Source organism: Labrus bergylta, chromosome 1, assembly GCF_963930695.1.
Source record: "Labrus bergylta chromosome 1, fLabBer1.1, whole genome shotgun sequence".
Classification (NCBI taxonomy): domain Eukaryota; kingdom Metazoa; phylum Chordata; class Actinopteri; order Labriformes; family Labridae; genus Labrus; species Labrus bergylta.
This window is the reverse complement of record NC_089195.1, coordinates 2,082,608-2,094,764: the sequence shown is the minus strand read 5'-3', so window position 1 is coordinate 2,094,764 and position 12,157 is coordinate 2,082,608. Positions and strand designations below refer to the sequence as shown.

General features: G+C 40.7%; 1 protein-coding gene across 1 annotated transcript; it reads left to right on the top strand.

Annotated features, from left to right (window-relative positions):
* Nucleotides 1–3,440: 3,440 nt before the first annotated feature.
* Nucleotides 3,441–8,444, top strand: crybb1l2 (crystallin, beta B1, like 2). The gene is made up of 6 exons (XM_020641697.3): nucleotides 3,441–3,630; nucleotides 4,516–4,616; nucleotides 5,088–5,206; nucleotides 5,775–5,907; nucleotides 6,009–6,151; nucleotides 7,729–8,444. Exons 1-6 carry the CDS (start codon nucleotides 3,453–3,455, stop codon nucleotides 7,898–7,900), a joined length of 846 nt encoding a protein of 281 aa, XP_020497353.2. The 5' UTR covers nucleotides 3,441–3,452; the 3' UTR covers nucleotides 7,901–8,444.
* The last annotated feature ends 3,713 nt before the right edge of the window (nucleotides 8,445–12,157 follow it).

The following is a 12,157-nucleotide window of genomic DNA, read 5'->3' as shown; positions in this document are numbered from 1 at the left end:
TATGTAACTGTGAGAGAGTGGAACCAATGGTGCAGGAAAGCCTGCAGTGCAGTAGTATTCATCCAACCTATCAGTGAATAGAAGGGATTTGTAACTTATATTACTAATGTAATGTAATCTTTAAGAATTAGACAATAAAATAGTCTCATCTTTGTCCTTGAGCAAATGTGGGATCGAGTAAGCATTCGTTGCTGTGATGTTTTAATTTGACGCTCCTTCGTCCATTACTTGGATGATGGACCGCAGTTGCCTAGTAACATCCCTCATCCCCCCCACCCCATCAGATCCTTGGCCCTTGACATTTCATGAAGAGTCCTTATGAGAAGGTTCCCATCAAGTTCTCTTGTACATGTTCACAGTCATATAGACAGAAGAACACATGAGGGCAATGGCTGCTCAGAAGACACTAAAGTCACCACCAACAACAGAATTTCAGGCTAACAGAATTGAAAGGGAGTCATCAAGAAGGCCCTATACAAGTCATATAAATAAACTAACTTTTGCTCAGTTAGTGTGATGTGGTTTTGTATTAAAGATAAGATAAGATAAAACTATTCATTTATCAACAAAATATTGCAGATGATATCTAAGGACTGCATATGGAATTTAAAATTCTGATGCAAACACAATATACTGCTGTATATTTTTGGATGATGAAAAGAGTATATTAAATTAGAAGGTGTATATCTATACTTGCTGATACAATAATGATGTTCCATGTATTTGTCCAGGAGCCTTTTCAGATTCATTAAAGCAAATACAAAAAAAAAATGTATTGGCTGTATCTCATCTTTCTCATCAGATCCACTGCAGCATCTTTATACTCCAGATGAGCATATGCAGTCTCTGTAGTCTGGGCTGATATACATTTGTATTTAACACTATAGTCTTAAACCATGCTGTCCAAGAATATTTTTGCAGGATTAGTCTTTTTCTTTGCTTTATACATTTTATAATGCGGTGCAAAAAAACGTGATTCCATAACAATGAGTTATCCCAAGATAACATGTTGTTATGAATTGGCGCAATAGAAATAATTATTTATTGATTTATTGATAATTAGCTCTCCCTCAGGTGACTAGTGTTCTTCTTTTTTTTTTTGGAAAGTCCCCAAACAAATCTTTTGTTTGCATGTTTCTTGTTTACTGATTTTTAAATACTTCTTGTGTTATTTGGGTCTACCCTCATGGTCACCTGGGAACGCCTCGTTGCTGGGGAGAGAGAGCTCTGGGTTGACTGCTTGCTGACACCGTGACTCGACCTTGGATAAGTGGAAGAAAATGGATGGATGGATGGATAGATGGATGGATGGATGGATGGATGGATAGATGGATGGATGGATGGATGGATGGATGAATGGATGGATGGGTGGATGGATAGACGGATGGATGGATGGATAGATGGATGGATGGATGATGGATGGATGGATGATGGATGGATAGATGGATGGATGGATGGATGGATGTTTGGATGGATGGATGAATGGATGGGTGGATGGATAGATGGATGGATGGATGTATGGATGGATAGATGGATGGATGGATGGATGGATGGATGGATAGATGGATGGATGGATGTTTGGATGGATGGATGAATGAATGGATGGGTGGATGGATAGATGGAAGGATAGATGATGGATGGATGGATGGTTGGATGGATGGCACTTGTGTTATTTCTGTCATGTCTTTCAGGGCCTATTTATATTTTCCTCCTTGTAAATGTTTTTCATCATCAATGTGTATTTGCTTTTAAACATCATAATGCTTCTATTTAAGCATTTGTATCCCGAGAAGCTTTTCATGTAGATAAAGTAAACACATTAAAAACACTAATCCAACTGTTCTTTGGAATTGCAGACTCTGAAATGTTCTGCTCTGAGACATGTTTAGTCATGCAGGCTGGTATTCCCCCCTTAATATGTTCATCAAACATTTTCATTTTTCATTCATTTTTAATGCCATAATAAATCCTTAAGCAAGCATAACAAAACTAAAATAAATAAAAGATTCAATCAATGAAAGTGCATCACAGAAAGTTTAAAGGTTAGAAATCAGAATCAGGTCGAGCCCATGCCACTCTCTCTCAAGGACTATGGCCTCTTTACAAAGGGTGCTCACACTAACCATTAAGTAACCAACGCCCCAACAGTTTGTATCATTTGATCCATTGTTCAAATTCCTTTACATTATTATTTGCAAATAATTCTCTCAGTTTGGTTATATTTGTGTCGGTCCAATGTCAGAAGCCAGAATGCAACATTCCTGCTGAAAATTCAAAGTTATTGTTAATTATCGGAGTAAATGTGGAAATTAATTTGGACCTGTCCTCCAAATGGCAGACTGACCACCATGTCAAGAGTCACAATTATCTCTTATATTCTTAGAAAAATCTTCAAGAATAGCATTTCTCATCATTTACAATTTGATAATGATGACTCAATGTCACACCAGATTCAGGAAAATTAACTCTTTACTCATTCAGATATGAACTTCCAGTGAGCACACAGTGGGTAGACTGGCCTCTTGAACCATGGGAAATGAATAAATCCAGGGAGATGAGGGGATGTGTCCAAGAGGTATCCACTTAACTCTCCTTCCCTGTCGGACACTTCCCATCTTTTAATACCTTTCTGTGACTCACTGCGTTGACTGAACATGTCCAGCAGCCGGTTTGAGGGAAGTGTGTGATTCACTCTTTTCACCTTGAGGCTCACTTGAGGATTTGAGGAAATTAAACTTCAGGATCAATGAGGCAGACCATTAAACCCGAGGAATTAATATCCAGGATCTCATCTGGTGAACAGCTGGGACCCTTATATCCTTCCTGTCCTATTTACCACAGGTAAAGCCTTCATGTCACAGAAGATGGGACTTCCCTTGTGAAGCCATGGTTTCCCTTTCGGTCATTTTGAAAGAAGCACCTCATGGACTTTCCTCTTGCAGCTCAACGCCCACCACAATATGTAACTCACCCACGCAAGAAAAGAGGCAGAGGGGTTTTATTTAATAGCTCCCTTCCTCCATGATGCGGAGAGATTCAGATTATTGTCCATACACATACCTAACCTCATTTCACACACAGAGGTGGACCAGCAAGGTAATTGCTTCTCACAGTTTTATTGCTTTCTCTGTTATTGTTTCCCCGCTGCCTCCTAATTAAAGCACTGAAGGGAACAGCGACAGGCTGTTAAATTTGAACCTGGTCAGCCTGGCTGTGTTTATTCAGGCCAGTCAATCAGGCTTAAGTCTGAGAAAAACGTCCTGGAGATAGCTGCAGGCTAAGTGTATACTGGCTAAACTTTCCTTTTATTTTATGGATTCATGCCATGATCAGATGATTCTGAAGTTATTCTATATTTCATTCAGTTTTCTTACTCAATAAATATACTGACTTTCACATCGTCCACCTACCCCTACCATCTCTCTTTCTCTCCACCTCCCTCTCTCTCTTTGATGATGGGGGTATTTCTATTCTGTGGGGGCTGTGAGCTCAGCGAGTTTGTTTCTGTGTCTATAATCCCCCCTCTCTGGGCGCCAGCATATAAAAGCTTCAATGGGCCCGGCGCACTCTTGCACAGAGCACCAGTCTCAGCCCTGAGTCCTACTCCTTTACGCACACACACTGCCACAGGTAAGACAGTGGACACACATCTTTCAGAGTGAGGAAGAAAAGAAAGAAGTGAAACTGGTGTGAAAATGTAGTTTGAGCTCGAGATTGAGAGTCAAACATTGCTTTGACATAACTTATGACTGCTGAAGTTAGGGTGCTATTGTTTCATTTTAACTCAAAATGTTTTTGGCTATCAAACATTTTATATAATCTGAAAAAAATGAATGACTGTAAATAAGATGTACCTCTCTTCATTTAATTTGAACCAGGGGCTTAACCATGGCTATTTATTTACTGAAGAAGGAGATAGTGAAGACTAGAATGTTGTGCATTGAAGTTGGAGCTGCATTGTGTTTTGCTGGGGCCTGCAAACAAACTATTGGGGTGTTGTAGGGAGGTGAGAGAGGCTGATTGTGTTTTAATTTGAAGGACGGATAGTTGAAGCCGTACATCCTTTTGTGTGATTGAGGGAGTGTTTTAATGCTTATGGTTAATTCAGCATATCGATCAGACAAATGTTGTCACAATCCTTAACTAGCTAGCACAAACTCTAAATATTTTTTATATTAAAAAGAAGAACTATGCTAAGGGAAATCATGTAAACTGTGTACAATGTGAGCTCATGATTCAAAAATACAAGGGCTGGAAGAAGAAGGCAAGAGGACACATCTATTGTTATATTATATATTATTTTGTTGATGAACAGCAAAGTAACATTCTCTGTATTTTCTTGCAATGTTAATTTAAATGTGTTAACAGCTTTAAGAATATGTTCATGTGTGTTTATAATGAGAAAATATAATGCAACTGAAAACAGTTTGAACTAAAACACACAGTGTAACTCCTCAATCTGCTCAAATATTTCAATGTGACAGTAAAAGATTTCTCTATTTCTTCTACTTTCAGTAATCATGTCTTCTGGGGGAGATAAATCCAAGTCTGCTTCTCAGACTGACGGGAAGGCGGCTCAGAACAAGATGTCTGAGATGGGCATGATGTCCTACAAGGTACACATCACACACACACACACACACACACACACACACACACACACACACACACACACACACACACACACACACACACACACACACAACACACACACACACACACACACACACACACACACACACACACACGTACACCAGATGATCAATCATCTCCAGATATACCATACAGTCTTTTTCACACCATATGAAGCAGCTGGTATCACACTAACAGTTTACCTTCTTAGCTGCTAGCTATTATCGTGACCTCTTGTACCTTATCTCTCAGTGAAGGGGCGGTTTGACACCCACAGCTGACAGAAACATACAATGTTTGAGGCATCAAATTCCTGTTAGGAAAGCTGTCTTAATCAAACAGTCTTTTCATTTTACTGTGCTTCTACCTTTTTTTTTCTCTCTATCCTGCTAATTTGATGAAGTTTCTGACCTCCATCTGCGCCACTTCCTCATGATCTTTTCCTCTCTCCCCAGATGCGCGTGTTTGACCAGGAGAACTTCCAGGGACGCTGCATTGAGATCACTGGGGAGTGTATGAGTGTGTGTGACATGGGAATGGACAAGGTGCGCTCCCTGCGTGTCGACAGCGGCCCGTAAGTAGCCTATGCATTTGAAGCTGCACTTACACACCCACCCAGGTACACGTAATGTATCAAACACACCCACTCGTCTGAGCAGAGAGCAGGGGATTTCAACGAGTGTACCCCACCATTATGTGACATTTTACACTTTGCATTTTAAGCAATGTAGCTGATGCCTTTATCCGAGGTAATTTACAGAGAGTACAGAGGCAGAATTAACTTTAAAACTAATAACAAACAAAGCAGCAAAACTTTTAGAATGAAGTGGAGCAAAAAAACAATGTGGACCAATAAAGGTAAAAATTATGTTAATATATGAGTTTCTAACTGCACATAAAGGAGATTATTCACTAAAGCACCCCTTTATAGTTCTTTTTAGGATTGCTCCACCATGAAGTTGGCAGTCTCACAAGAGACTCAAAATGAAATTAATGGTCAAGACTAAGAGGCTTTGTTGTTTTCACTTTTCCCACAGTCATTGGAGGGCTCGTTTAAAAAGCAATATGATGTTTCGCAATTGAATGTATAACTCATCACCTTTCTTCCATCTCACCCTCGTGACCATTTCTCTCCTCTTCAGTTTCGTGGGCTTCGAGCAGATGAACCTCTGCGGTGAGATGTTCATCCTGGAGAAGGGAGAGTATCCCCGCTGGGACTCCTGGAGCAACTGCCAGAAAAACGACTATCTGCTGTCCTTCAGACCTGTCCGCATGGTATAACCTTCTCATAGGCTTTGACAGCTTATAGCCATGTGTGCGCTACAGTTCTTCATCTTCCTAATTCAATTCTTTTCTTTCCCCACCCCACCTTCTAGGACCCAGAGAAGCACAAAATCTGCCTGTACGAGGTCGGAGAGTTCAAGGGCCGCAAGATGGAGATCATGGACGATGATGTCCCCAGCCTGTTCTCCTACGGTTTCACCGACAGGGTTGGCAGCATCATGGTCGGCTGTGGAACGTGAGTATGGAAGCAACATTTTAGGAGCATTTTTTTTGCTTTCTCTAAAAGACTAAGATGAGAAAAGTAATATCACTATAATGTATGTTGCTTCAGTTAAAATCTGGTTAGCTTAGGAACATAAAGAGTTAGCCTGACAGCCAGCACCTCTATTGGAGGCTTCCGCGCTGCTCGCAGTGATTTGAGTTCATTTTGGCTTTTAAGTTGCTGGTTAGCTAACCTGACTTAGCCTAGCACGCTGGGCTAAGTAAAGTTCAGCCAAGCAGACCAGTTTAAGGTTTTAGCTTCCTGTCACGCACAGTATTTGTAAATTCTGCCGCCATGGGGCTTTCAATCCAAACAATAACAAAAGAGGGCGTCAAGGCTGTCAGGGAATTATGGGAGTGATGCTCTTTGCCCCGCCCCTGATGAGAACTAACACAGACTTGACCGTAGTCAAAAGGAACGGGTGAGACCCACCTGAGGAGGAGAATATGTTTACAGACAAGCTAAAGGTAACAGCAGCACACACAGCAGCAGAACGACAGCTTTAGGTAATTATTCCTGCTTCCTTATGTAGCACTCCTTGACGTAACAACTGGTGTTTCCACGGCAACGATACACATGTTGTATCTAATCATGGTGGCTCTGACAAGACATGTCCTGTTACAACTACAAAATGAAGGATATCTCTAGCTTTCTATGTGTTTGAAATATTTGAGGTAATGTAAGTACTCAACAAAATATATATTTATAACATAGGTTTAGTCATTTTTTTAAATGATATTAGATCATTTAGTGTAAAAATTATTCATAGTGTATCTTTAAACAAGCAAACAGATTTAAAACAGGAGGGATACGTCTCTGCAGGAAGGCACACATGTTTTCCAAAGATTAAAAAAACATCCACTCAAACATTGATTATTGTTTGACTATGGAGCTCAGCTATCTCACATCCCTTCTGTGTTTTCAGCTCCCAATTTTCAAAATATGAAACATGTCCCATGTGTCAGCAGCAAACACTAAACCCTTCCTCTGTAACAAGACGTCCATCTCCATGTGTCACCACTTATGTCAGACTATCACACCCATCTCTGCCTTGTTTCGTCATTCTCGGAACAAGGCAGCATGATCAACAACGGGTGTTTTTCTGCCAGGCTTTTTCACCAGCAGCTCACAGAGGGTGTCATGAACGTCAGCAGCTTTCTGTCTATTTCTGCGCACAGAGGTGTGGAAAGCATCAGATACTGTTTCTTAACCGCAATGATTACTTCATTTGTGGGGCTCCAGGCTGCCTGAAGCAAACAGCTGGGAGGCCGTCTGCACTGTGGTCTCACACACCGACAACATGACGAACCCGCTGATGTCTTTATTTGTCACATGTTTATCCTACCTGATTGGCCTACAGCTGTCCTTCTAGCATCTTCCTCTCACTTTCTGCTCACCACTCATCCTTTAACATGATTTTTTGTTCCTTAAATCAATACAGTTCTTCTGTTCCTTGGAGCTTTTTTCTGTATATTTTCAACTTCACAGTTTAATCCCCATTATAAAAAATGCAAACTCTTTGTCCTCCCTCTCCTTTTTTCTCGCTCTAGTTTTGTGGGCTACCAGTTCCCTGGTTACCGTGGCAGCCAGTACCTGCTGGAGAAGGGCGAATTCAGACACTTCAATGAGTTTGGCGCCCGCTGCCCCCAGATGCAGTCCATCAGGCGCATCCGCGACATGCAGTGGCACCCACACGGCTGCTACACCATGTCCAGCAAGTGAAACCCGGAGAGGGCGAGGAAGAGAGGGATTGGAGGAGAGACGCAGCATAGAGAGAAAGGGGAAAGTGAAGAAGGGAGGGTCAAAAAGGAGAGGAGGAGGGAAAGAGTGTAATACTCCTCCTCTGAATAACCTCTGGGCCGTTAAGGGGCAGGATTGAGGGAATTCATTTTCACAGGGTATTTTTAGTTCTTTCAACAATGTAATCAAAGTATAGAGGGAGATATTTACATAGATCACTAAACCAACTATGCACCCTTTTTTTGCGCTCCCTCTCACATCATCTCTGTTCGTCAGCTTGCTTCTCCCCACTCTCCTCCCTCCTCCCCTCGCTTCCTCCCTCCCCCTCAAACTTCTCTTTCACATCACATCAGCCCCTATCACTGCCTGACTGTCGGCGGGGAACCAGTTTGGATTTGTGTCTGCTCTTGTGTAGAGGAGCTGAGACAGAAGAAAACCCACGACAAGATAAGTGGTCACAGATTGTCTGTGCTGAGACTCTCAAAACATATTAGCATGAAAGCCAAATAAAGCCTCTCACATCCTGCTCCACTTGAAATTATGTCTTTTTTTTATTCAACAAAGTTTGCATGCAATGACTATGAGAAGCGATATTTCTAGAAGATGTCTTTTGGTTGTTTAAGATCTCTATTCTTTGGCTTTCAGCCTTCATTTGATTGGACAGTGGATAAGAGTAAGAAATCATGGAGAGAGAGGGTGAGGAATGACATGCGATCAAACCCAGGCCGACTGCTAAGAGGTCAACACATGGGATCGTACACGTAACCTCTAGGCCATCTGCACCCCTAGGGTTCATTATGTATTACTGTCAATTATGTGTTGCAGATTTATCTAACTGTATTGTTGGTTGACATTCAGCTTGAGATCCTTAACTTGAAGTTGTTACAAACACACACTGACTCAACAGACAGCACAATCAGCACATGTTTTAGTGTCTTTAAGCTTATATTTTGGTTCTACAGGTTCAAACGCATCAAGCAGAAGCAACTTGGTTTAACCCAATTAATGCTATGGAGCATTTGGCTGAAGAGATATTTCCCTCTGGGGTTGAAGTTGAACTAAATCTTAGAAAAAAGAAAGCCAAAATCATGTATCAGGTAGCCAAAAACAGTCAAATGAGTATGAATGTCAGTATCTGATCGTTGTGTCTAAATACTAAACCTAAACATTTGTAACATCAGGAGATAATAAATCAATGGTCTTTGGCTTTTGTCTGCTTCCCCCAAAAGGGGTAACTTAACTTTTTTTTTTACAATTAGTTTTACAAATAAAAGTCAGCATATGTGAAATATATATATGTCAAAATAGACTTATACAGTTTAATGTTGATCAAGTTGTGTCATTTGGAGCTGAAGTCTCCAGCTAGTACAAAGGAAAAAAACAGACCAAATGAATGTTATGAAAAAAGTTTGATTGGAGAAATAAAGGCTGCCTAAATGTTTCCATAAACACTGCCTCCACAAAATTTGTACAAAATAATAATGAATATTCTGTAAAGAAAACAACGGATTGAAGAAACTGAGTGACCCAACATTAGATCACACGTATGCTAAACTAATTTTACTGCATCTAACATTGGACTGAAATCTTTACAGTCACAAGTTGCATTTTCATAGAAAATTGTATTTAATTGAGATTTCCTGTCAGACCCAACATTTATGTTAATGGACCTCTTTTTACACAAGATTCATTTCTACTGTCTAACTACTCAGACTTGGAGTGAATTGAAGAATTGAGCGGCTCACTGAATTTGTTTCAGTTTGCGTCCACTCAACGTGTGATTTCTCAACATAATGATCCTGCAGTGACACAGATTTGATTTGTACAGATGGAAAACAATTTCAACCAACATTGTTAATGTTTGAAAGAAGACACCGCTTCAACTCCTCCAGCACTCTCTCTACAGGAGCACATTATAGCTGGATGCATGCTTTATTCTCCTCACCACAGAGAATATTAATACTCTGCGTGCTGTGTTAACGTCAGCCACGGAATTGAATTTTCCAGCATTCAAACTTTAAATGAAATATAATCGATTATGCTCTGCCTACCTCTTCCCCTTATGCTCATGAAATATTCAAAACTCCCAAACTTCATCCTTCATGACGTTACTGCAAATTCTGTTGGTGTGGTGAGATTTTCCCTCCGTCAGTGATGAAAAGACTATTTTAAAAGCAAGCTTTTAGCTGACTGGGGTTCAGAGTATTCAATGAGCTTCAGTAAATTATATCAGGGTGTTAGTCAACCATTGTCAAGCCTGAAGTGACCGCACAGAAACATGATTCACTATGTTCTTTCCGTTTGTTCACGCTATCAATACAAAAGCTATTCATATACAACAAAACATGTTCACACTCTAAATTTAAACACAATAACATGCTTCTTGCTCCTACTTCAAAAGTGGCTCAGTTTATCTACAGCAGCCTTTCCTGAATTTAAGACTGCCGCGGCCCACTTTGATATACAAAATTACTCTGGGGCCCGTTATAAAACTAAAGTTTTGACTACATCTATCACTTTCAGTTATGGTAAATTATTGGACATGACAACATGATATTATGGCAAGATAGACACAAATGTTTACTAAACATTATGTCCATGAATAGTCATGACACGCCTTACTAATCACTGAAAGGGTTGACTCATGGTAAATCATCATTATTGGGATATTTCTTTTATTTTTATATTTGATGGAGGACTTTTTGCGGCCCACCTGCAGTACCCACATGGCCCACACTTTGGGAAGCACTGATCTACAGTATCTTTGTTGAGTGCTTATGCAGGAAAGCAAGATTCCTTGTTGAGCGATACCAAAAGGGGAATGAGTTTCTAATTGTTTACAAAGCTCAGTAATGAGTTACCCCAGTTATTGACTTTTGCAGTTATATTGTTTGACATTTAAAAAACATGTGGTATTGGTAGACTTGGGAGTGCGGGGGGGGATCCACCTTTGGGTACTAATGTTTAAAAAGTGCCCTCTTGGATGCTTCTATGGTAGATAAAACATGATGAAGTGTCCTCCAGGGTACCATTCCTGAGGTTAGACGTGCAGTGGTGATTCTAGAGCATGTTGGGGCCCTATGCAAAAATCAACTGAGGGGACCTACTACCAACATTCAGCAGGGCAATGAGAATGAGTGCTGTCAGATGGGGCCCACTTAGGGAGGTTTCCTACCATCATTGCAAAATTTTCACATTTTAGGCCGCTGCGTTGGGGCCCCCTACTGGTCTGGGGCACCAAGCAGTTTCCTGCCTTGCCTGTTGACATGCATTGCTCTGTAGCCGTGGTGACGTGACCTCCATGGTGCCCTGCCATGGACACATGGTAATGTGCCCTCCAGTGGAAAAAACGTGGTAACACGCCCTCCAGGGTACCTGTCCAGTGGACAAAACCTGTTGAAGTGCCCTCTACAGGGCATGTGTCCTGTAGTGTGCTCCTACCCTTCAAACATCCTGAGTCTGTTGGTGTTGCTGTCTTGTTTTATTGGGAGCCAGATATGGACATATTTGAACACGTCTACTTGTGGGCTGTAGATGAGCAACAGGTTTGCAAATGCTTAGTTGTCAACGTTATGAAGTCTAAACCCTGTCATCAGTTGGAGAATTAAATAGAGTATTTCCCACTAAAGAGTCTGCGCCAGTCTCTGACTGGAGTTATTCATTTATTTGATGAAAAAAGCTAAGAGAACTTGTGTGAATATTTGATGCTCTCTGAACATGACTGAACGAGTGGTCGAGATCAAGGAGGAATTAACCATGTTATCTTGAGAAACATTTCACTACTTTTCACTTCAGCCAGCCGTCCTCTCTAAGATCTTTGAATGTAAGATTGTTGTTCTGATTGCAAAATCAATCCCGACTGCACAGACACATACATCAATGTATAGGAAACAGTTAATAAGGTAACAAGTCAGGTACAGTGCTAAATATTATAAAGGGATTATAATTCTAGAATTTCACTCAAAGATGTGAAGGCCTGTTGGTGCAATAAATAATAATAAATCCGACAGCAAGCCATACTACAGTTTTATTCTAAATATATCCAAAAGGCTGTTAAAAAGATTTGTCAACATGGCAAGTTCAGTGACTGACATCATGCAGACTAGAAGCCATACACAGCTATAGTAACCAAAACTATGTCACCCAGGCAGTAAGCATGTTTGTGCAGTAAAGTTGGTCATTTCAGTATTGGGCTGTTTGGGGATTGACTCACAGAACTCAAGCAGCCATCAAAGGAAC

What these genes read in the sequence shown, in the direction of transcription:
- crybb1l2 (XM_020641697.3), top strand. Translation starts at nt 3,453, where the DNA reads ATGATGGGGGTATTTCTATTCTGTGGGGGCTGTGAGCTCAGCGAGTTT. An exon ending in CTGCGTGTCGACAGCGGCCC is followed by an intron (nt 5,207 to 5,774) that starts GTAAGTAGCCTA and finishes TCTCCTCTTCAG; the next exon opens with TTTCGTGGGCTTCGAGCAGA. An exon ending in CCTTCAGACCTGTCCGCATG is followed by an intron (nt 5,908 to 6,008) that starts GTATAACCTTCT and finishes CCCACCTTCTAG; the next exon opens with GACCCAGAGAAGCACAAAAT.